Source organism: Neltuma alba, unplaced genomic scaffold (assembly GCF_004799145.2).
Source record: "Neltuma alba isolate B1F8T4 unplaced genomic scaffold, ASM479914v2 tig00004844_pilon, whole genome shotgun sequence".
Taxonomy (NCBI): Eukaryota; Viridiplantae; Streptophyta; class Magnoliopsida; order Fabales; family Fabaceae; genus Neltuma; species Neltuma alba.
This window is the reverse complement of record NW_021633877.1, coordinates 1-26,309: the sequence shown is the minus strand read 5'-3', so window position 1 is coordinate 26,309 and position 26,309 is coordinate 1. Positions and strand designations below refer to the sequence as shown.

At 34.9% G+C, this 26,309-nt stretch overlaps 1 protein-coding gene and 1 pseudogene across 1 annotated transcript; both read right to left on the bottom strand.

Moving 5' to 3' along the window:
- Window positions 1–1,439: 1,439 nt before the first annotated feature.
- On the bottom strand, window positions 1,440–8,865 carry LOC114745835 (NADPH--cytochrome P450 reductase-like; annotated as a pseudogene).
- A 1,483-nt stretch (window positions 8,866–10,348) lies between these two features.
- LOC114745836 (protein ECERIFERUM 2) lies at window positions 10,349–14,582 on the bottom strand. The gene is made up of 2 exons (XM_028934002.1): window positions 14,105–14,582; window positions 10,349–11,626 (listed from the first exon to the last, which is right to left on the bottom strand). Exons 1-2 carry the CDS (start codon window positions 14,534–14,536, stop codon window positions 10,754–10,756), a joined length of 1,305 nt encoding a protein of 434 aa, XP_028789835.1. The 5' UTR covers window positions 14,537–14,582; the 3' UTR covers window positions 10,349–10,753.
- Window positions 14,583–26,309: the final 11,727 nt, after the last annotated feature.

The following is a 26,309-nucleotide window of genomic DNA, read 5'->3' as shown; positions in this document are numbered from 1 at the left end:
TCTATATAGAGTATGGAGTAGTATATTCCTAAAGGGCGTATTATTAATTAATAAATAATAAATAGTCCACTCTTTAGAAACCCTACTTTATATTAATTCCACATGTGTGGTAAAAATTTAACCACCAAACAAAATAAAGAATTGAGCAACCAGGAATCAGGATTTAAAACTTAATACAAATGTTGAGAGATTAAAACAAATGTGTATTTACTTTTCTAAACTATTTTGTTAATCATGTGTAATTATTTTTTTTGGTAGGAACATCTTATAATCAATAAAGATATTTTTAAAAAATATTATGAATTTAAAAAATAATATGAATGAAGATTTTATATTAAAACCAAATCTAGTTTTCATCTAGCTTTTATGTTGATGACAAAAGATAATATGTATGTATATATAATTAAGAAGTCAATCTCATATTAAATTGATTGATTGAGCAATGAGTAGCAATCACCACATAGCTGTGGCAAGAATCAAGGAGAGTGGATGCAAAATTTGTTTGGCTATAAGTTTTTTTCATGCCAGATAATACTTATTCTAAGCAAATCAAATAAATTAATTGATTATGACAAAAATACATAATCTCTCTAATACACCCTAGATTAGAATGCATTCTCCCTATTTATTTAATTAAGTTGAGTAAGTCAAGAAAGTTAAATAAATTACTTAATTGTGACAAACTGTTTTTATTTTTCTAAACTACCCATATACAACATTAGTAATTTAAAATTTAGATAAATTAGCTTAAAAAATATTAAATATGAGTAATAAACTAAATTAAAGTCTTATATCGAAAATCAAATCCAGTTACCTAATTAGCCATAACTTTTAGAATTGAGGAGTATATCAACTTAGGTAAATTAATTTGGAAAAAAAAAAAAATGATAATATAGAAGAAAAAGGCGAATTCTCTGAGAAAATTAAGAAATCCGATTTAGCCTGCATTAAACATCCATGTTAGTCCCACTTTTATGCTTATTAATCATTATCCCGATCCGCAACCGTAAGCACAGGAAGAAGCATGAGTGCAGTAATACCGTTGGCAGAAGGCTTCGGGTTTTGATTATGTCAGAGAAACTTTTAATTGCTAATCAAGCAAAATAATGAAAAAAGTATGAACTGATATAAGGGGCAGAATTAAACTTCATCAGGCCAATTCACATCGATGTACTTGGAAATGATTCCCATATGCATTCGCCATTAAACATTGGGCGCCCCACCCTCTTTTTCATTAAGTATTGGGCGCAACCACTTCATACTATAAGCCTAGCTTACGACCAGGACAATATCCCAGCTATGAGTCTGTAGGTTTCTGGTGACTGGTGAGGTATAACAAACTCCGCAGCTTAAAAAAAAAAAAAAAAAAAAAAGTGTTGTAGACGATCATAGACCATTTAGAAAGAACTTAAGCCAACATGAACTTTCCCACTAGTCGGTTTGAGAGCAAGATCGCCGAGCAAGCACAAAGCTTATATCCCAAGGTACGAAGCACACTGGAAAAAATGGGCGGAGTCTAGTACAAGACCAGTATCAGCAGCCAATTTATAATTATCGCCAATAGCTATGTTTAATAGTACAAGACCTTTGAAATAGCCCACTGCAAAGCTGGATGAGTTTTTCCCTCCCTACAATCCCTTGAAAAAAATCTAGGTTGAGAAGAAAAACCTAAACTATCGTTACAAGAGATTATTCAAGTCAAAAAAGAAAACGAACGGACAAATATCCAGAAAATCGATTCATTTTGGCGGGAAATCTATTTCAGGCTCCATCATTAGCATCCTCATACTCGACAAATGCAGAGATTGCTCAGAATGCAGTTCAGCCGATCTTGGGCTTAACATAGGGAAAAGCAACGGTATGACAACAAAACTTACCTTGTGAGCAAGCAGAAAAATCACCAGACATCTCTGAGGTATCGTCCATCCATCTGGAGTTTTTTCACTATAGCCTCAGCTTTTGATGAATCCACATTTTCCTGAAATTCAAAACAGAAACATGGTTTCAAAGTGTCCCCGAGTATGAAGTAAATAAGGCTTTGCAACCAAAAATGAACAAGCTAAAGCAGGCCACTCAGAAAGCATATTTGTAATAGTTTGATGCCTTAGTGCAAAGCATATATATTGGAGACAGGAAGCAACTACCAAAAGTTTCCCCAACTTCCATTTCTAATACTAGAAAACAGTAAAAGGCTGCTCTTTATTGAAAATTCATACAAGTACATTGCACATTGTGGAGTTCCACATGGCTTGGCATCACTAACACAGTATTCCACATGGCCACACACAAATCATGGAAGATGATTTAATTTATATCAATATTCAATATATGTGCCATTGGTCTTTTAGCTTAGTGGTATGAAAACTCCCCTATAGGTGAAAAGTTGAGTTGGATCTTGCCTATAACTTCAGGCGGTTGGTATATGCCCTCATATTTTTTCAAAAAAAAAATCAATATATATATAACCAAATTATATATAATTCAATACACAAAGTTTACACCAGGCAGTTCTATTCACTAATTATAATCAATGTGACTCGATCTTCAAACTCTGTAATGCATAGGAAAATATGTTTAATTAATATGCAATTTCAGAAAGCGTTTCAGCATAAAAAATTTCCTTGGTTAGGGTAAGCAATAACACAGCCAAACTGGTGGGTTTGTTTGGTGGAGTTTGTTATATGAAAATTGATGCCCCATACAAGGAATAAGAAACGCCAACACATCTGTTTCTCCATATTCACTACTCCAAGTGTTAGTGCTGGGAGGGGAGGGATGGGGTGATGAAAGACGACCCGCACCTGCTGCTGAACAATGGTATGAAGAGTCCGATGAACATCTCTAGCCATGCCCTTAGCATCACCACAGACATAAAGATAGCCGCCCTGAGACATCAGCCTCCACAAATATTCTGACTGCAAACAGAAATTGAAGCAAAAATTATCTCACCGAGAAATTTCCTCTTGCTAAACTGCTACTTACACTTACCTTATCCATCATTTTGTGTTGAACGTATTCCTTTTCTGGCCCCTCCCTGGAGAATGCAACAATCAACTCTGATAGAGCTCCTTGTTCCACAAAATTCATGAGCTCATCTTCATAAATAAAATCCTATAGACCAAACCAAGATTTATTTATTAAAGATGATTGCACATCTATCAGAAAATCCACAAAGAACGAAAGGGCACCAAGCAAATATCTTTACCATACGGCGATTCCTACATCCAAAGAAGAGTAATGCAGGGCCAAGTTGAACGCCATCCTCTTTGAGGGCCAGTCTTTCCTGGATGAATCAAAGATAAAAATTTAAATTATGCAAATGTAAAAGTTAATAATAATTATTTTTGAGGATCCATTTGTACTATGATTCAAGAATTAGAGCTTAACTAACAATTTGGGATTCAAGGATTTATTTAATACAAACCTAGGTTGATGATGTTACTCCAATTCCAACAAATTAAGGTTCAATTTCCATCAAATTAACTTCAAAATGAAACTTTGGTTATAATCAAATCAAATTTTGGTATTTTCATTTCAGTTCTTCATATGTGCTTTCTTATTATCATAATTTCCATTTGGTTCCATCCTCCAATCCTCATCTATGAATTTCTTCTTTTTATTCCATCTTGTTCAGTATCTATCAGATTCACAGTAAATTCACAAACCTGTAAAAATCCTCTGAAAGGAGCCAAACCAGTACCAGGTCCAACCATAATAACAGGAGTTGAATGATCAGCAGGTAACTTGAAATTTGATGGCCTAATAAAATTGGAGCCCAGCTACAGACATGGCTTTTCTCTAAGGAGACAGCATTCTGTTTGTTAATGATAGAGATTCAGGTTACATATTAAGATCAAGCTGCACAAAGGAAAAAGGAAAACAAAAGGACCAAGATGTTCTTTGGCCAGAAAGGACCAAGATGTTGGGACTGTGAATATAATACGTATAAGAAGCATGTCTTTTGTAATTGCTACCTTCATCCAGGTAGAGCACACTCCTTTGTGAATTCTGCCAGTGGGAGTTGGACCATACACCAATGCACAAGTAACATGTACTCTTTGTGGAGCAAACCTGGATAATCATAGCGTGGCAATATTATCGTTCGCCAAATCTTTTAAGTTTACATCAGACATCTTAGATAGGTAAGATAAATTACCTAGGTGAGGATGAAATTGAATAATAACGAGGCTGTAAATGAGGAGCTATTGCAGCAAAGAACACGCCAAGGGGTGGTTTTGCTGATGGAAATTCAGCCATCACCTCAAGGAGACTTCTCTGACTTCCAATCACCCATTTAGAATACTCATCCTATAAAATGAAAATTAGTAAATTGCCAATAACAATGGAAGCATTGGACTTGAAAACAAGTAGCAGCAGTACTAGCAAATTTTTTAAACCTTTCCCTCAGGAGATGATAGGAACTTTAACCTTTCTGCCTCACTAGCTTCAGAAGCGTGACCAGCCAAAGCAGCCAAAGCAGCCTGAATGAGGAATAAAAATTCCTTATTTTCCTTGGGAAAAAGCGGTCCCTATTTAAACAGTATAATATATTTACATAATAACAAAACAAGAAAAACTGCTAAACACCGAAATTGAAGATCACAAGAAGACCTTTCGAGGGGGGTTCAAGAGATCAGCATAGCATGCTAGGGCAGTACGCAGCATGCAAGGACCAGGAAAAGGAGGTGGCAGAGAACCTCCAAGTGAGGTACCGTCTTCATTATCCGTTTGAAGAGAAAACAACAAATCTAAATTCTGACCCAACAATTTTCCAGCTTCTTCAACCGTTTCATCACAGTTCTCAGCATAGACACCCACATGATCACCAGTTTCATATCTGTGTAAGGACAGACAAGAGTTCATCAATTAATTCTTTAACTACCAGATACTTGTGACATAAAACATCATTTTCTATCAAATTAGAGAAGAGGCTAAATAATTAATGCTGAAGTTTACGGCCTTATTATGAGTCAGCTCCTGCAAGACTATCCCACAAGACAATCATGCTCTTAGGTATGCAAATATCTTATTCACAGATCAATACTTAAACATCTGAATTCTATGAGAAACACGGCCTTTCTAATATAATGATGATGATGTGTATGTCCGCCCTTGTTGACACCATTAGAAGATTCATGCCCTTTTTATGTATGGTTTCACAGATCAACACTTAAACAATGAATTCTAGGAGAAACACTACCTTCTTTTCTTTCATTCTCTTTGAAGGAACACAACCTTCCTAATAAATAAGTGTGCGTGCTTGCATGTGTGAGTAGACACATGTAAGCACACATGCAAGCATTGTTTTCAGATATAAATAAAAGTCCATTATATTAACCCTTCTTTCTGTATTGATGGCATATAAGCATAAAAAATTTGAAACCCAGAAAAATCACCTCATCACCCATACTGGCGCAAACATAAAATAAACAAGAACAATATATGAAGCGGTCAACCAACACCTAAGGCAAATAATTCTTTACAGAAGGAAACAAGTCATGCATATCACTCCAGCAGATAAAGTCCACCATCTAATGCATTAAAGAAATTAAAATCATTAGAAACATACCATGAGAAATTATTTAAATGTCCATAATAAAATTAAAATATTATTATAAGTGACTTATGATGTCCTCTATGAGGATAAATGTACCGTAACTTACGTCATGCCGGTCCTGGATATATCAAACTCTAGATGGATGCAAGAGCGGTCAGACTCAGGTTTATGTAGCTCTCCTTGAACAGCTACCCTAACCCTTCAAGGAAAGAAGAAGAAGAAGAAGATGCATTTCTGTTTTAGTCCAGTTTGATAAGCAATAATAAGTAATAATCACTGATCGACATGAATAACTCCAAGCACCTGCAAGGATGGTGAAGATCAAACACACCATTCCCATTTGCTAGGTTTAAGTTGTTGCGATGGCATGATGTGATATTGGGATCATGAATCACCAATCGATATTCAGGAATTGCAGCTGTATAAGGAGTAGAGACCGTATTCATATCATCCTCATCTCGAAGCAATTTGTCCAACTCAGGCCATAGAGATTCCTTCCTACAAAGGCAAATCCAAATCACAATATTTGAAATCTCAAAAGATTTTAATGTCCCCCCAAGTAAATCATCAACTTCATTCCGATTGTAGTTGCAACGCAATCAGTATATCAATATAATATAAAATCTACAGGAAATCGCACTATTCATAAAACATGAATAGTGCAGCTTTTTCCTCAAACACTGGATAATGCATGAGAAATCCATATTTAGATTATATGACAATACAGTATAGAAGATTATATTACCAAGCAGCAAAGTCATCCTCGATGGATTGATCATCATCACCAAGCCCAACTGGAACAAGACGCTTTGCACCTATGGCAAACACAAAAATAATATTAGAAGACATCCATGAAAAGTATTAAAATCCCTCTAAAACTACTCATCTTATATATACATATCAGATAATCAGAACATTTGAACGGGTTGGCGTAAATAAAAGGAGACAATATACCAATTCGACAGGGATGATGAAGTTAAATACCTTGTTCACTAAGTTTTTCATCAATGACTTTACCTATCTGTTTCAACAGAATACCATCAGATGACAAATATGATGTCAGTTGTATAAAATAAAAAGGATAAAAACAAGGTTTACCTTATTAAAATGTTCATATTGCCGGTTACCTAGTCCGAAAACACCATAGGTGAGTTGTTGAAGCCAGAGGCTTCCCTCATCTTTTCCCTGAAATTAAAGGCCAAAACATAAGAATTGTTGTATGTAAACTGTAACTCTGTAAGGCAAATAAAAATGCCATTAAAATGAGAGACAAATCTTTTTTTTAAAAAAAAAAAAAACTTAGAAATAGCTATACAAACCTCAGTAAACCATTTGTAGAATCTAGCAGCATTGTCAGTTGGCTCTCCATCTCCATAACTGCATTGTTAGGTCCAAATACGTTAGCTGCACTATGAACTCCAAGCATGTTTTGAACAATTTTATGAAGATAGATCTTACGTGGCCAACATGAAAAATGCAAGGGTCTCTTTCGTCAGTTTTTCCTCATATTGATCATCATCTTCTGCATAGTCATCCTGATTTAGATAAATAAATCAAAAATCAAAAAGTTAAGTCAAATCCATGTTTTACAAAAGTAAGTTCTCCGAGAATGATACCGCATGTCATTATTTGGAGCCTGACAGACTTTCTGGAAGTTCCCTCATGTGGCCCACATATTTACAACCAAAATGAAGTGCTACAATTTAATTTTAATCCAACTTACCAGGTCAACAACTTTTACAGCGGCTTTCTCATATCTTGCCTTGATCTCCTCTGCCAAAGCCTATAGTAAAATTCAAAAAAGAAAAAAGAAGGTACATTGGTTATATAACAGTAGAACATAATTGCTAAAGATAAACTGCCCTCTGAAAAGCAGAGATCCTATTTAAATGAGATCACCAATCCAAGCATTCAGAAAGTCGGGGCATTAGATTCTTATTTAGATACAGTAAAGTGCAAAAGTCGCATCAACCTAAAGTTCACACATTTTTCAATTAGCTGTCTTTGAAGACATAGTTGTAATAAGGACTTATTTTTTAAATGCTCCCAGCGTCCTCCTCACCCATCCGTGCTTTTCCTTTTAATTTCCTAAGGGATGCAATATAATGCCAACACATAGGGTCGCTTCCCGTTATAGAGCTGTCGTAGAGTAATTTGATTTGCTATTAATATCGTTAGCATAGCACGCTTAAAATACTCGGAGCATAGCAGGAAGTGTGAAGTTATATGCGGATCTTCCTTCCCAAATTCGTTACCAGGGCCAGGACGAATCGACAAGCGCTAAGAGAAGCCAAGGCTTGATAATGACTCGAAATCTTCGTGGTTGAGTGTATCTTTCGAAAATGCAGGCAGGGACGCGGCCTGCGCTCGAACTAAGTTGTCTTAACAAGCACAAGGTAAGTAACACAGCATCCGATTCGTATGAGTTATAACGAAGCATTGAAGCAACAAAGCAGAAGTTGATAAAACTATTGTTTGACGGGATGGCCAGCAGAGAGTTTCAAAAGGAAATATCAGTACACCACATAAAACCACATCTAGAAGCAATTTGATGACATGCTTCCCAATTTACGTAAGACGCAAGCTAAAAACATCCAAACACCGCAAGCAGATTCACCTTAGCAAATCCCTCGGCAGTACCAGTCTGAGTACCAAAGAAGATAGTAACTTTAACCTTCCCCAAGCCCACGTCAACTTCATCTTCTTCATCCTTCACCGACAAAGACTTTGGCACCACCACCGGCTTCGCCACCTTACTCCGATCCCCCGATTTCTTCCATACAAATACCAAAAGCCCAAGTACGATAGCCACCGAGGTTGTCACGATCACCAGCAACAAATCCGAAACCGAATCACCGATAGAAATGCCCAGCTTCGATTCAATGGTACGCACCAAATCAAATTTCGAAGCCATCGTTACTAAGCAACAGATAATCAAGTCAAACCACAAAATGAAGCTCGAAATCAATTTAAACTCTCTCTCCGGTGATAAAGTTGTCGCTGCTTCCCTCTCTCTTGCTCCACCACCTCTTTCTATACGGCCGCATGAAAAAACTCGGGTGAGCCCAAGAGAAGGAAGGGATTTCCAGCGCGAGAAAGAGGGGGAAGGAGGAAGCGGAGGAAACAATCAAGACCGAAACCGTTGTGTCTGAAGAGGACCCACGAGTCCCGAGAGTTTTACAGTTAATGTTTTAAGCCCCTTGTTATTTCAGTCTCGTTAAAACGCGAAGTCATCGTTGTGTACAGCAGTTTAGCACAGCAACAAGACGAAGCAATGGAGGCTTCTCGCGACGTTGACAACGACCTCTAAAATTGACCACGTTCTTCCCCGCGAAACCATTTCAACTTTTCTTTTGTTTTATGGTGATTGTTGGCCAGCAGAAAAGAACAGCTTTTAATAAGTCGTCTTCAGTCATCACATACCCTTTTTCCGTTTGATCGGAGCATGGTGCTCTGGATAATTTTCCTTTTTAAGAAAAGACAGTTAATTGATTAAAAATTAATTTTTTACCTGAATTGAAAAATTAATTATTTAATTCTTATGATCTATCTTTTTATTTTGATATGACACGCTGGATCTACAATTTACCCCAGTTTTGATGACCGGAAGCTTGTTGATTTATTACTAACTTTGTTGTCAGCGTATGCGCTGGAAATTACGCGTTTGCAAATCTAGGATGTTTCTAATCTATGTGACGCTTGCCATGTTCACACATGTGGTTTTATTATTTTATAGGCAACAAGAAATGTTTTATTTGGATGATAATAAAGTTTAAGCTAAAACTAAATTTTTAATTGTTGACTGTCACGAGACCGCCAATCCTGTCACTTAATTAACCCAGAACGGGGGCAAAAATCGAGTTACGCAGGTTCATTTCATTTCTTTTTATCTTCTTACATCCACTAAATCCTTATAATTTTAGAAAACTGCAGCTGGGTGAAAGCTGATCAAGGAGGAGTAAATGTCAGAACCAGTCAATTTAGTCACGTAAAACTGAAACGGTTTTGCTTTTTAGGCCTGAACTAAGCTATTTGATTGAGCAGCGACCGGAATAAATGAAAAATAATTACTATACGGAGAAGGAAATTAGTTTATCCTCAAAGTTTCAAGAAACAAAATTAGTCTATCCCCAGCGTTCCAAGGACAGAAAACAGGTTCATCTATCTATAAAGCGTGTTTTCTGTGACAAAAAAGCATAGATGGATACGTGAGTAGCATCACAAAGTATGCTAAATTTAATTATTTTACCGTCTCTCTCTCTCTCTCTCTCTCTACCCGCTACATTCTCTTTTATGTCCTGCGGATATCAAGAATTAATTAAGAATGGAACTTTTTATTCAGACTATTCATGTTAACATACTTTTCGAGATGTTAATTTTTGTTCTAATATAGTATTCTTCTGATCCTTAATATATAATATAATTGTTGTGTTGATTTTGGTCCTAAATATAAGATATATTTATTATATTTATCGATTTTTTTTAAATTACCCATGTGGATACTCCCTCGACCATAACCAAATAGAAGATGAAGGAAGGATATTAAGAAAGATGATCATAATATTTTGGGAAAAATATGTCATATTTCTTATAATTAACTAACTTATCTAACTTCCTCAATCTAATTAAATTAGTTAAATTGGTCATATATGAAGAACCAGAGAGATATATGAATATGGTAACTATGATTATAAACAAAAACTGCGAAATAGTGTGTAAATTATGAAATGTACACAAGGCGCTGGTGGGAGCATGTCACTGTTACATTATCACAGCTCGAAACAAGCACAATTAGAAGCGTGACAATTCTATATGAAGTATAAACCACCAAACAAACCAAACCACCTGACATGTGCCCCCAGTGGCTCGCCCCAGAAGTCCATATGACATTAAACCCACAACTAGTGCCCGCTACACACGCATGGGAAATGCATCTTCCTTTTCAATTTTTCTCAAGCATAACTCACAACTATTCCTAATTCCTATTCAATTTTATTAGTTTTCAATAAATTAACGTACCCCTACCAATGAGTTAATCGTTGGGGATAATGAATACATTGCAATCTATGTTAAATCTTGCAATGGATTCATTATCCTCAAAGAATAACTCAAACATCACCAGCCTGTGAAACTATAATTAAACACACATTTTATAAACTATGCATTATAATATAACCACTTCTATTGTATTATTCTTCAAACAATACCCCATTCTCTTTCCAGCTTATTCTTCAGCTGTTCAAGTTCTTTCGGCGGAAGAGCCACGGTGATAATTCTTCCATTACCCCCACCGCCTTCAGCGCTATCATCTCCCTCTGGCGCCGGAAGCACTGAGACGACACCCTCATCGCCCACTCCGTGAAAAGTACAGTTCGCCAGAACAGGTTTCCGGCCATTCAGTTTCACGTTATAAAACTCAGCTCCTTCCAGATCGACAAATGTCAGGTTCGCTCCGTAAACCACGAAATCCCCTTTTCCTTCATCTTCTTCCACCATCTTTTCCATGATATCATTCTCCACCACCTTCTTCTCACCAATCAGTATGGCCAATTCTGACACGTCGGATTTCTCCACCGCAAAATCGGCTTCCACTTTGCTGAACACCAACCCATTTCTCGGCGATTCATCTTCTTTCCGTATAGATCCATTAGTACAGATCGTCACCGCATTTAACCCAGAAGCATCACCCCTTACGTGACAGAGGGATTTCCAAACGATGGCGGAGAGAATTTCAAAATACGATGCAGGAGCAGAAGCATTTATTGTTGTTGCCAAATGATCGAGTTGTTTCGAGGTGACACGGAAAGAGTGGTTTTCGACTTTTCTGTGATCTGCAACTAGCCAGTGTTCTCCGACGTCAACGGACTTTTTCATCGACATCGGCTTATCGGAGACCGAAGGAGGAAGCTCGGGTTTGAAAGGAGTCGGCGCCGGAAGAGACCTGGGAGGCACGTGACCCGCCATTATCCTGCTCCAAAGATTGATGAAGTTGAGAGCAGAGAAAGCATCTCCGAGAACATGTGGCCAGCTGAGGCCAACGGTCAATCCTCCGCATTGAAACCTTGTGAACTGATAATTATGTCACGGCAGTAGCAAAACGTTAATTCATCAGTTTTTTCATTTATACCGAATAATAATGAAGCGATTTACTTCATCATATCAGTCAATATCTGAGAATAATATTGCAACTCCTGCTACAACAATAGCCCAAGCATATATTCCAATTTTAGGTATGAGTGATATTTTCTGATGGAAAAATGTATATAATTAACTTACCAGCCAGTATTGCCTTAGGCAGCTCTGGATACATGGCCCTGCGTTGCAAGGTGTAAATAGGAATGTAGGATATACTTCCTTTCTTTTCTTATTTACTTATCTTAATTTAAATTTATATCTTGTCCTTAAATATATTTGTTGTTCCAAAATTTAAGGTATAATCATTATTTATTTGACAAATTACCTATATTAGATAGATGACATCAAATGGAGGCAATTAAAATTTAAATCATGATGTTAAATAGAAGATAGAACTGAAAGAAAAATAATTCTCACATGGTAATTAGCAAATTTTTTCCTTGTTCGATCTGCTATATTTTTCACGAAAATAAGTAGAGAGGAGGATACACCACATGCATTTCATGCACCATGCGAAATTTCAAATCTGGGAGCCGTCCTAAAAGTACGTAAAAGTCATCCGATCTAAAAAGTTACTCCCTCCGTTACTTATTATAAGAGACCAATAACCGAATTATATTGATAAAAAAAACAGTTAAAATTAATTAAGAACAATCAATGTGTAAAAAGTATATTTTTTTTCAAAAATGCCCTCATTAATAAGGAGAGAGAACATAATAGAGAACAATGGTAAATTATTAAAAGAAAAAGAAGTGGGAAGGAGAGAGAGTGTGAGTTGAAGACAATAAATATGAGTAAGATAGGAAATCAACACAAAAAGATAAAGACAACTTTTAAGTGTCTTTTATATATAAGAACATGCTATAAACATCAAATGTCTCTTATAATAAGGAATCGAGGGAGTAAAACGATAGCATTAGATGTCTAGGATAGCCGTAGGACCAACAACTGGCATTAAATTCCGATCCCTCCCTCAGATTCCTCAAGCATCAAAGGACGGCAATAATGACTGGTGGAAATATGAAGCGTCAGTTAGAAATCAAGTATGGAGACAGGCAGCACAGTGCATCAGAGGGCCTTGCGGCTGTTTTCAGGAATGGGTCGAAGGCAAGAAGGCGACGGTGGGTCGCAGAGTTGAGGCTTATTTTAAAAAAAAATTACAATCAATTCCCATAAAAAAAAAATTATCAAAAGGTTTTAATAACACAACTTCAACAACTTATAATGACAAGTTATATAGTGAGAATAATAACATTTGGGACTTGTTTTTTAATTGTTTTTTTTATTTGGGACCTCATTATAATTCTCTTTTATTTTAGTAACAAGGGGTTTTGGATTTTAATAATGAAAATATATATAACTTAATTAGTCTTATCATAAATTTTAAGAACACAATAAACATATTTTTTTAAAAATCGACGTCTATCTCTATTTACACACACGTATTTCTATCTTCATTTTCACTTTAATTTTCTTATTCGGCGTACCAAACCGGCCTAATTTCCTTCTGTCGTAGCTCACTGATTATGAGGATCACACATTAAAACACATCCTGTCTATATTTAACGGGGAAAAACTCCAATCATGAAAAACTGAAAAAGTATAGTATATTTTAGCAATGAAATAAAATATTTCTATCATTTACGCACTACTGACAGGCCAACAGTTTGTATTGCTGATTTAAAAATATGTTCAGTATTACTGTGAACTCTGACCTAGAGCGGGGCACATTTTGCGCCAGTTAATCCTTTGCTGTCGATCGATTTATTCAAAAAATATACAGAGGCATCTTAATCAGTTTTTTCCCAGTCAATACAGATAAAAATGCTTAAATTGTTGAGATTTATAAAGCTCTTTTTTTTTTAAACCATTCCAATTTCCAAGTACAAGTTTAAAATACAAATTTTCATTTTTGTCAGAAAAATACAAATCTATATATATAAACGAATTTCACATTACAAGCTCTTAATTACTGTAGAAATATATATTAAAAGAGTTTAAGAAAATATTATAGCAAATAATATATTAACTGTGAGGCGGCATGCAAGCCGTATTAGTTCAATTTCTCCTTCCGTGTGTGCGTAAAATCAGTGCTTTAATGATATAAAAAAAATCGGTTCTTTAATAATAACTCACACCTTAAATTTTTTTCCTACTGGAGAAGGGGAGTGCGAACTTTGAACACACATAAACAATAAACAATTAATTAATCAAATTAAAGGGAAGAAAGGAACACTAATCAACAACCCAAAACCACAAATCTACATGCATCAGCACATATAGCCCGAATTTGCTTTCAAACAAAACATGAATGAAATGACAATATTTCAGAATTGATAAATGAATAGTTTTATATTCAAGCAAGAAGAAGAAAAATATTTAGTCCAAAAATTAAATCAAGAAGAGATATACCTGGACGAAAACAAGAGGAGAGAAGCCAAGATCAGGGCCAAGGACGTGGTCTTGAACGAGGCCGTCTATGGAGTATCTGACGTCGGCGATCCATTCGGCGAGGGTCTTGTCACAGTATGACTCGGCGACCCGTACACCGGCGTCGTTGCACTTGATGAACGGCCGTCCGGTATCGGATCTCCTGATCCGACCCGATACATGGGAGTACGCATCAAGCAGAGAGAACATGGCCTTCTTCAAGTCGTAGTTAGAGAGACCTTGGACGGCATCGTTGCTGAAGAAGTAGGCTGATCTGATATAGTGGAGCTTCAGGAGCAAATCCATGTTCTGGAGTTCGTACGCACCGTTTTGGTCACTCCGTGGCGTCGCCGGAACCACCGTTGAGATCCTGGAGCTCAGAGGCATGTTCTCGATGTTGCCGAGTGAGCCCATAGCAGAAATAGAGGAGAAGGATGTTTCTGTGGGTGAATGAGGGAGGCAAGGCTTCTTGCTATTTATAAACCAACGTTTTCAGGCAAAAAAAAAAAAGAAGAAGAAAAAAAAACAACGTTAAGGATCCCAGCTGCGAGTAAAAGAAAGGATGGAGATTGCGCTTCCCTGGCCGGGCTGGTTTTCTTTACATCAACGTGGGGTCCCGTTCTTAAATTTCTTTTCCACGAAATAACTGTCTTTTTGTTTTTTCCTTTAGATAGAAGTATAGAACTTGGAACATTTCCATTTCATTTTTATTATTATTTCGGCGAATCCAAATAAAAAGAATTGTGTTGCTTCGAGTTAAAATTTAAAGGCGAGTTACAATTCAATCAAAATTTTATTAATTCTATCCCTATGAACAAAAGAATAACACTGACTCTGATCTACTTCATTAGGAACATGGATGCATTCAATTTATATTACTATCTCTTGTCCTAAATATAATATATAGTTTGTAGTGTGAATAGTAATTATATTATAAGCTATATCTTATACTACTTTCGATCCTTAACATAAATGTTAGCTAAAAATTCAATTTAATTTTATATCTAAGATCTCAATTCATTTAGTTTTGAGTATTTATTTATTTTGCCCATAAATAATTCTTATGGTGACCACATATATTAAAAAATTTCTATCAAAGCATACTTTCAAGTTTCAATGCACATTATTAAGAATAGTATTTCAGAAAAGGTAACATTCATTTATTATAAATACCTAAACTAATTGTTTTAATATTCTTGTATTAGTTATTTAATTTTATATTAATTACCTCATCTAGTATTTGGCAGTGGATGCACGTACGATAGTAAAATGTAAATATGCAGCTGTTGTGCCAAATGTATAGTTTTGCGCTGCGTTCCAATTTGGTTGGAAGAGTTAAAGGAGGAGCCCCCCTCTCCCCGCCATCTTGTTTGGCCGGATAGGAGGAAAGGCCCCCCGTTTTTTCCAATCAAACGAGGGGCCCTCCCCTTTCCTCCAACTAAACGGACCCCTTGCTATATCACTAGTATTAGACTGTTAGGTACTAAGGCTAACTTCTTTTGCCAACAGGTACTAGCGCTAATTAAATATATGAAATTAAATAGTCTCGTGATATATAAAGAATTTGAGCACGGAATGGGAGCTCAAAGGATTTTGATTACTGAGACACGTTTCTTTCAAAAGCTGTACGTGTTAGCGTTATTTGAAATTAATTGTGGTTGTTCGGGGGTAGTAGTTAGATTCTGTTTTTTCCCAGTCAATTAGTTTGTTAACTCTTCGGCATGGAACTTTCAGGAAGCCACGTATTCCACCCACTCTCTTCTCCCCACGGAAGCCATACAATGATACAGACCACGGGCCCATAAAAGCACACACAATTATCTTTTTAATTAAAGAAAGGAGAGAACCAACAAGAATTGGTTCAGTTCATAAGAAATTGGCTCATAACCTTTAAAGTTGTGAGTTTGAAACTTAAAACTAATGTGATGATTTTGTTAATGGATGATTTGTAAATATCTCTGTAAATGCATTTTGAACCTGGAAGCATGTCCTAATCATAGTAAGTCTGAAGATCCAACTCATTTAAACTTTATTATAGCCACACACACAAAAAAAAGAGAGAGGAAAGAAAAGAAAAACAACTCCAATGTTTTAAAGTAGCAATTCAATTAAAACTCGAGCAATTGAGCCATAACTTTTCACTATATTACCTCTGATTATTAACATAAGTATGCTAATTATTTTGGAGAGATTAAAAAAGTTAAATAAATTGTTTTAAAATATTTATATTTAACCATAAGGTAGTCCTTCGTTCAAATGATTACCAGAGAGCATGCCGTTCTGCTTAAGGATATTCATCAACTTCTAGCTTCTTTTGCTAGCTGCGGTGGCTTGATTCAGCCTACTTTTTATGGATCCCTCTCACAGCAAACTCTACTTCTCGTCTTTCCCCTCCGCTTTAGGAGATGTTTGGATATTCTCAAAATTGTTTTTTAAAAATACTTTTCTACAAATCATGAAAAATTCTTCCACATATTTATTTCGTACACTGTAAAATCACTTTTAAAACTATAGTTTAATTTTTATCCAAACATCCACTTAGTCTTGCACGTTGACTCAAAGGTATATAATAATGAATTGATATAAATGTAAAAGTATTCGAGTGAATTAGTTCAATATGGATCAATTTATGTTTAGAAGACAACATAACCCTCTTATCCTATTTATAAAACATTTCTAATGTTATCAAAATAAAAAAAAATATTTTTTAAACCAGGCAGTCAAGGAAGACGTTAAATGTTTTTAATTTCATCTTTATATTTAATAACTTTTTAACTGTATGTCTATTTAATATTACCTCCGGTCCTTAACATAAGACCCTGTTTGACTTTTATTTTGGTCTTAAATATAAGACCCTAATCCACTTTGTCTCTCATATTTACTCAATTTTTTCCAAGATAATCCTTATAATAATTATAGTTCTGGTTAATATACTTGATTAGTAAGGATATTTTAGGAAAGACAACACCTATTTAGGACAAATAACTAACTCAACTTACTTTCTTAATCTCCTCAAATTAGTTAACTGGCTCTTATAATTAGGACCGGAGGTAGTATATAAATTTTGTATGGAAATAATAATTCATAAAATAATAAATCAGTGAGATCATTTATATTAGAGACAAAAAATATTTTATCTCAATATTATAAATATGACCAGAGAGTTGACAAACTATTTTCATAAACAGACAGTGTATCGTATGGGAGGAAAAGAGACGAAGAGATCGAGGGGGAGGAAGAGGCTTTAGTCCCTTTCTAACTCTCATTGATCGCGAATAAGCCACTCGGAGTATTAATGAACTCTAAAGTTGTCGCCGAAAGTATAGTTATATATGAATGCAACTGAAAAATACGTGGGGATACATCTGTATGCGTGAATACATACGTACGTGGACAACCCTAACCATCAGTATACATAACATATACCAGCACAGCTGTACTGGTAAATATTGAAACAAAAAGTTACTGGTAGTGCCATCCCCGAAGTAGTACTCCTCTGGTCCTTAATATAGAACCCAATTATTGAGTTGGTTTTGTTCCTAAATATAAAACCCATTTATCATATTTATCAATTTTTTCTAAATTACCCATATAGATACTTCCTCAACCATAATCAAATAGAAGAGGGAGATGGGGTATTAAGAAAGATGATTATGGTGTTTTAGGAAAAATGTGTCACTTTTATTATAATTAACCAACTTACCTAACTTCCTTAATCTAATCAAATTAGTTAAATGGGTCTTATATTAAAGACCGGAGGAGTATTATTTTCTATATAATAATGGATAATATTGAGATATGATGAGTTCAAAAATTGTCAGTGTCCTAATTAAAAAAAATATCAGTGCCCAAACGTAACGCTTAAAAAGGACAGATTTACAAAGGACGCTATATATATAATATATGTCTTGCCAACGCAAAGGAGGCGCACACACATATAGCTAGGTGTGGAACGTCATTTTTCGTTTTAGAAACCAATTACAGTTCAATAAAAATAATTAAAAAATATAAATTTATCATAAAATTTAAGTGATTTCTAACGTTACCATTAGTAATTATAAAAACTCTAACATCATAGTATTAATTTTTAATTCTCTTACTACCTTTATTAAATATGGGCATACATGATTAAAAAAAATATTTAATGCTCCTTGAGACTAAATAAATGCCTCATAAAGAGAATAAAAAAACACTTGTTAATTGATGCCTTTTAATAAAAACCAAAGGGAGTAAGCTTACTCCCTTCTGTTTATAACATATACTATCTCCTGTTTTTAATATAAGATATTGTTTGATTTTTATTTTAGTTCTAAATATAAGACTTTAATCCATTTTGTCTCTCATATTTATTTATTTTTTTCAAAATAGTCATTCTAATAATGGTGGTTCTAGCCAATAAACTTGATTAGTAAGGATATTTTAGAAAAAACAACACTTATTTATTATAAATAACTAACTTAACTTATTTCTTTAATCTATTTAAACTAGTTAACTATACATTTTATTTAGAACCGGAGGCGGTGTGTAGGAGTTTTTTTTTGGAACTAATGCTTGTGCAAAATATAGGATGATGTTTTATAGTTTTAATGATTTCTTTCCAAATTTTTTGTTGTGTGGCGGTTAATGTGCACTCAATAATTGCGCATGGAAGCGCGAAGGCGTTTGACGCTAGTTGTGGATAAAAGTGAAAATGAAAAATGAGTTAATTTTTCATAAAATTAAATAAAAACAAGTTAATTATATTTTTGAAAAAAACGCTAGCACGCAAGTTATGGTTCATTAAAGTCGGCGTTCACGGGTTGTAATAAAGGAAATCAGCTCGAGGAAACTGGTTGTGACAAGCACCAGTTTCTTTCCAAATTCCCCGTGATAAGTGTCATACACTAAACGCATTAAAGGGAGCTAGTTGGCGGTGGGGCTGTGTGGTGTTTGGTCTTCGTTGAGGCTATCAGTGCTCAGACGGTCCGGATCATCTTTTATTTCCACAGCATATGTTATCGATGGCTGGCTACATCGATTTTCATTATGCTTCATTCCATTTCAATATGGTATTGTGCGCTGCCATATCATGCATCATGACAGCTCTATAAATTCAAATACACTGTTCATTCAAGTTACAAGGCGAGCACTTATTAAATAATCTCTCCGTGTTTACCAAAAAAAAGAACAAATTAATTTGGATGTTGATGATTTGGTAGGACGGGTTTTAAAAGGGTGTGTTTTTCATATGCTAAAATATACACTTGGTTCTTTAACTTTACGTAAGGTTTTAGTTTGATCTCTCAACTTTAAAAATTATATTTTTGGTCTTTTGACTTCAAAATTATTGGTCTTAAATGATTTTTTTTACAATAATCATAGTTGTTTTAAATATTGAACTTAATATATTAGTATTTAGTAATGTTTTATCAGTATTTAAGAATTCAATATCATCATTTTTTATTAACACTTTAAGGGTTAGAAGACTAATAATTTACTTTTTAAAATTAATTGATCACGTTTTTCATATTAGGTTCTTCTTTATTAGTGCTGTTTTCCTCTCGACTGACAAATGGTGACTAGTGTACCATTTAATTTAGCGGGTGCGTACCTGGAGACCATGTAAAGAAGCATTTTAACATGTCATCACCTCCAATTCTCCTTGCGTGTGTACTTTTTGCATAGGGCGAAGTTATTTGCTTAAATAATTGAACTAGATCATATGAAATATTATCTCTCGTCCTAAATATAAAAACTAATTAAAGATTCAATTCTCTTCTAATTAAGTAGGAGATCCTAATCCATATTAACTTGTTTTTTATATTTATTTTTTTTAAAGTAGCTCTCATAATGATTAACATGTTAAAGAATTTTCATTCTAATATACTACATGATTAGTAAGAATATTTTAAAAAAAAATATATAAATTAGTTATCTAACCCTGATATTAAGAATAAGATGTTAAAATGATTAATAACCGAAGAAAGTCAGCGAGTGTAAATCAATGAATGGACCAGCAAAATTGCAATTCTCTTGCGACCGGGGTACCGGCTGGCATGGTCTGACATATAGACCACTAAGAATTTCCCAAGGATAGGATGGGAAGGGCGCGATTCATCCAATCCCGTGATAGGCCATAGGGGTGTGCATGAAGCCCAAATGCCCGCAGAGCCCGCCCGAGCCCGAAGAAAAATTGCCCAGCCCAGCCGAAAAAAAAGAGCCCGAAAAAGAATGGGCATCTTTGGGTTGGGCATTTCATGGGCAGGGCTGGGCATCGGGCAGGACATGCTGCCCTGCCCATTTGGCCCTGCCCAGATTATATATATTATAATTTATAAAATAATATTAATATATTACATTTCTTTACCTAAAAAAAAGTTATCTCCCTCCTCTTTGCAATTTAACTTATTATTATTACATGTCTATTAGTTTTCTATTTTAGGGGATCTAATTCTTCTAAAGAAGCAGTAATATCTTGTTTTTAACTTGTTCTTCGTGAGCTTTATTGTGCATATCCTATTGTTTGTTGTTGTTGTTGTGTTGGCTATTTATAAGTCAATCTTCCCCTCTATGTCATTAACAACTTTTTTTGTTAGAGAATGGAGTTCATACATTACATATTTGTATAAATAAACAATTTTGAATATTTATGCAAGATAGAAAACAAGATTGGGGTAGGAGCATGGAAAGAAAATTGGGGTTTAATTATCTGAATTACATGTTTTCTATTTAATTTATATTTAGTATTTTGTATTAATTTTTTATGAACAAGTCATATGATAGAAAGAAGTCTTTTAGTTGTATGGACTGCTAACTGCATTGTATCGCATAATAAGTATTTACATATTAAAAGTCGTTATATTAAATTATTATGAGATTATAAGATTTTTTATTTTTCTTTTTACAATTATTTTCACCCCATTTTTATATGGTCTATATTATTCATGTTAGCCTATTGCTTCAGTTTTAATATCTTTTTGCAATCCTTTAGGTAACATTTAATTTTTGCCACTTCAATGGATAATCAAGTTTCTATTACATCGCCATCCCTGCCTCCCAATGGAATATCTCAATGTGCTTCAACCCCTCTTCAATTTTTTCAGATGTTTTATTCTTTTCTCAACTTTCTGGAGATTAATGCAAACCGTTTGAATTTCAAGACTTTAATTATAATCTTGAGAGTTGTTTTGTTCTAAATAGATTATGAATATTATTTATTTGGATATTTCCTAAGACTTGTTTTGAATTATTTTTGGATAATTTTAATGTGTTAAAATATAAAATTATGAAATGTAATTTTCAGGTATGGATGAAAGTTTTTTTACATGTGATATCGGTAGGTCATCACCATTTGGACAGCAAAGCCCGCCCTGCCCAGCCCGCCCATGCCCAGCCCAAATGGTTAGGGCTTCTATGGGCAGGCCGGGCAGCGGGCTGCAAAATGCAGCCCGTTCATGTTTCGGGCTGGGCATCGGGCAGGGGTTCTGCCCTGCCCAGCCCTGCCCATGTGCACCCCTAATAGGCCATACTGTACTCACGTTACGTGGATTTCGGGCACCCAAGTCGGTTTGATGCCGTTAATGGCATTGCCCGTCTTATTCAGTAGCCATTAATAATTAGACCAATACAATACTTTATCTCCATCTTTATTTGCCATAATTATGCGTTTTTTTGGCAGCGTATCTGCTATTCCTTCCGGTTTAAAATAAAACTAAATTTTATCTATTTATATTTATAAAAAATAATTAAAATCAATTTAAAATAATAAATGTGTAAGGCATATATTTGCTTTTCGTAACGTACCTTTATTAATGACAAAAATAAGTAAAAGATATAATAAACGAATTAAACAGAAAAGAGAATATATTGGGATAAAATTAGAAAAAACTCATTAAATGTTTGGATAAAAGTAAATGTTATCTTATAAAAAAAACTTTTTAAAGAAAATTAAGCTTGTATTTTGAACCGGAGGAGTATAATTATGCAGGCTCGTTGGCGTTTGTGTTAAATTAAATCTATTTGTTGATAATATGATCCAATGTTGTCCCATTTATTTCATAGTAAATTATATATAATTAATTTTGTAAACACACTCGTACCTCTTGTGTTCAGCGTGCTGCCAACAAAATCCTCGGGCCTATTCTTGTTTAAAATGGATCATCTTTAGCCCATGTGTTATGGGCTCTAAAACGAGAGTATCGTCACTGTAGTCCTTAAAATTTCCGGTAATTAAATCAAGTTTGCCTGGTCAAAAACAAAAAAATCAAGTTTGCAATCAATATTTTCGTTTTTACCTTTTCAAAATGAATTCTCTTAATTCATGAATTTATATGTCTAAAAAACATTAAGGAAATCAATTGGTCAGAGTAAAAGGGAGAAAGAAAAACCTGATGAACTATGTTTATTTGGCCTCCTTCTGACTCCGTTCATCTCTGATCACTTTACCATCTCTGGGGTTGGGGGTATCGGCATATTAATTTTTAAATTTTTTATCTTAAGTATTCATTGTATAATTCATTTTTTAGTTTTTATTTTCTTTCTAAAGCATTCCGAGTTATTACTTATTATCCATTTTATTGGGGGGCAGGGTGGGAATTTCTTTGAATGTACAAATAGGCACGCATATAATAAAGTCACCTATTACACTTCATTTCTCTGGTCCTAAACAGGCGACTCGTTTTATAGTATAAATTATGTTACAAGATGTGTCTTATTTGAGAAAGGCTTTCGTGAAGATTGGGGTTAGTGGCTAAGTGCTATAAATAGAAGAAATTGTTGCAGAGGAGTTATCTGGGATCATGTTAATGAATGAGTATATATGTACATGTGCGTTCCTCCAACCTGATTGGCACTATACGGAGTTCAGCGAGTGATATATGGATAAAAACAGTGCGAGAATATGCAAATTAATATCAGTTGATATAAGCTTCGAAACTCTTATATCTTTTACTACCCCTGGTCCTAATTATAAAAGCCAGATGACTAATTTGAGGAAATTAAAGAAGTAAGTTGAGTTAGTTATTTATCCTAAATAGGTGTTGTCTTTCCTAAAATATCCTTGCTAATCAAGTGTATTAACTAGAACTATCATTAGTAGAAGGGCTACTTTGGGAAAAAAAAGTATAAATATGAGAGACAAAATGGACTAGGGTCTTATATTTAGAACCAAAATAAAAATCAAACAGGATATCATTAAAGACCAGAGGTAGTATTTGTTAAAATTTTATAAGCAAACTTGTCCTTTTTGAAAACTGAATTCATTGGAATTTCTCATCTTCCATTCATTACTCCCAACAAAATAGGGCTTATCTTCCCCCGCCCGGGGGGGGGGACTGGCTGCATTCTATACTTATATCATTGCAGAGTGAAAGTGGAATGCGGCCAAGAGAGGGAAGTTGTCGAATTGGCTAACGGAAGATCATCAGGATGAATCAATTTAAATTAGAAGGGCTTGAATGCAATTTGACGTGGAGAAATTTTTTCACAGTGGTTTGAAAAGATGGATTAGCACGCATGCGTCCAGTTTGGAAACCGCAGACTCACTCTATTTTTTTTTTTTCTCTATTTGAAATCTGCTTTAAAATATATAATTTTTAGGAGAATCATAATAAAAAAAGGAAGTTTAGAATGTCTTAAATATTCTTCATAAAGAAATCGGCCCCCACGGGGAGAGTGATCAAGGATTGGATGCCACTCCTATGGGATATAGTTTTTCCTTTTCATTGCCAAAAGAAAGAGATCGGTGCACTATTTTAGATTGTTCATGAGTTGTTTCAGAAGACTTAATAAAATAATTTTCCGAAACTACTAAGTTGTTCCGGAACACTTAATAAAATAATTATAAGTTTCAAGAGATAAAATTCATTTTACATATCAATTATAAAACTATTTAAAATAAATAAATTCAAACAAGCACATATACGTGATCTTGGCAATTTAATTGTTCATGAGGTAAAGTTTTTTTAGTAGCAACTTTTTATTTTATACTGTTGACAATTATAGAGAAGTTTTTTTCTTAAAAAATAAGAATCCGACTAGAATCACGGAGGCAGATGAAGGAACGGCATTGAATTAGTTTTCCTTTTCTTTTAGTATGTCCCACACTCACTGCAAACTGAAACCGAAATTCTCGTTCATCTCAAGGAAGAGGAGGTGCTTGGCGCGTGGGCTGTTTCATGCAGATTGCAGACTGAGCATTAGCTCAGCATGAAGAATACATCGAAAGAGAATTAATAATGATTAAAAAGGAGAAAAATCAATGAAAATAAAAACTACTTTGGTATTCTCTTTTTTTGGAAATTTATTTATGCCTTGTTTCACATTATGTCATAAATTTTGTATTTCGGTATTTATTGCTTTCATGATACCATCAGTTCTGCCTTGGACCCCCTCTTGTTTGCTCTCTCTCCTCTCTTCTCTCCTTCTCTCTCCATCAATTCATTCTCTACGAGTAATACTACTGAGATAAACCGTACACTGGTTTCTCCAGCATCATGAGCGAAGAAGAGGAGAGTTTTATAGAAACGAACTCGGCGCATCCAGGTTCATTCCCCTCCTATTTTTTCCCTGTTTTCTCTTGTCATTGCGTGGGGTTTTACGGTTTTTGTTACCTCTGGTGTTTATCGCTTTCTGTTCTCGCTCTATTTCCCTTTATTTGGTCGTGGGGGCTGTGCTTTTGACAATGTAGGTTATATAATTTCTCACTGCCTATTCAACACCACTGAACTGTCCTGGGGTTCTATTGAGCTTGCATTTTCGCGGTAGTTCGAGCTGTGTCTTCTCGTCTCTATTTTTCCTTCTGCTTCTCATTCTCGGTTTGGGTGCACTGCGTTTCTACTTCGCTGATTACCTGTTAGCATCACACAAACCCTGAGAAGAGGGCATAAAAAGCTTGTGTATAGGAATTTGTGCATCATTTCTTCATTATTTTTTTAATAATTTTTTTTTATTTCTGTTCTTTCCCCTCCATGTATTTGGGTACGTGGTTAAATCACTGATCCGTCATATAAAAAATCTTTCTTTATTATGGTCATACCCATGAAATCACTCCATCAGTTGATTATCCACCCCTTTTTTTCTTGGAGAAGGAATGGGTGGGGGTCTTACGCGCCGGGTGGATTTGCTGAATATGGATATGGGCACCATCCTCATTTGATCAGTACAGTCGGCTTTGCCAATGACCCTGTCCCATAGTAGCATGGAAGCTCTCTCATAATTATGAAGCTGTGGGTTCGATTTTGACTATATACAAGCTTTTAGTGCTTGCCCTTATAATTAAAAAAAAGTACAGTCGAATTTGAAACTTTTAAATTAATAATGTATATCTTGTGGTGTGCCTTAATGAACCCCATGATGCTTTATATGTTTTTGCCGATAATGGTTTCTTACTCGTACCAACTTTTCCAGACATTAATGGGGTCCTGTAGAACTCGTATTTGACTGGGAAAAATTTGTAGAAACACAACCGTCTCACCATAACATTTGTTTTTTCATATTGTGGTATTGGTGCTGTAAATGCGGCTGATTCTGTTATTATTTATGCCTATGGACTATAGTAACTGAAGCCACGTTACAACGTGATCATGCTTTCACCTTAAGCATAAATGTATATGAAGCTTTTATGTAATTTGTAAAATCTTCTTTATTACCCCTTGGATTTATTGCACCTCCTTCACATTATTCAGGGGTATATTATAGGTTGGGAATCTATCAGGTGTATGATAGCAATCGGTTAGAAATAGAAAACAAAAGGGCAGTTAATGGTCTTTGTAGTTGAGAATTTTGTGATTTCTGTTAGCTGGATTGGAAAAAACATATAGAAAGCGACCTGAATATTCCATATGCTATTGTCACTATAGTTAAACTGGGCTTGAGTTTGACTGCTGATACATTAAACAAGGTGTCACTTCACTGTCCTTCTTTTCCAGCCTGCTCATTCTGCAATATTTTGAAGTTATTGCTTCCACAGGCTAGGGCATCTTGTTTTTAATATTTTTGGCGGATGAGTAATAGGTGTTTAAATGTCCGTGTCAAGGGGACAATTCAAACTAACCGTCATTCATACCACAGGTCTTCTTGGCCCTGCAAAATGTGGCGCACTGAATTTGCAAGACAAACAAAAGCTAGTTCAAGAGATTGCTCGACAATCAAAAGATGCCAGAAATATGCTCTACTCTCCTTCACCCGCAAGGAGCTTCTAGAAATAATT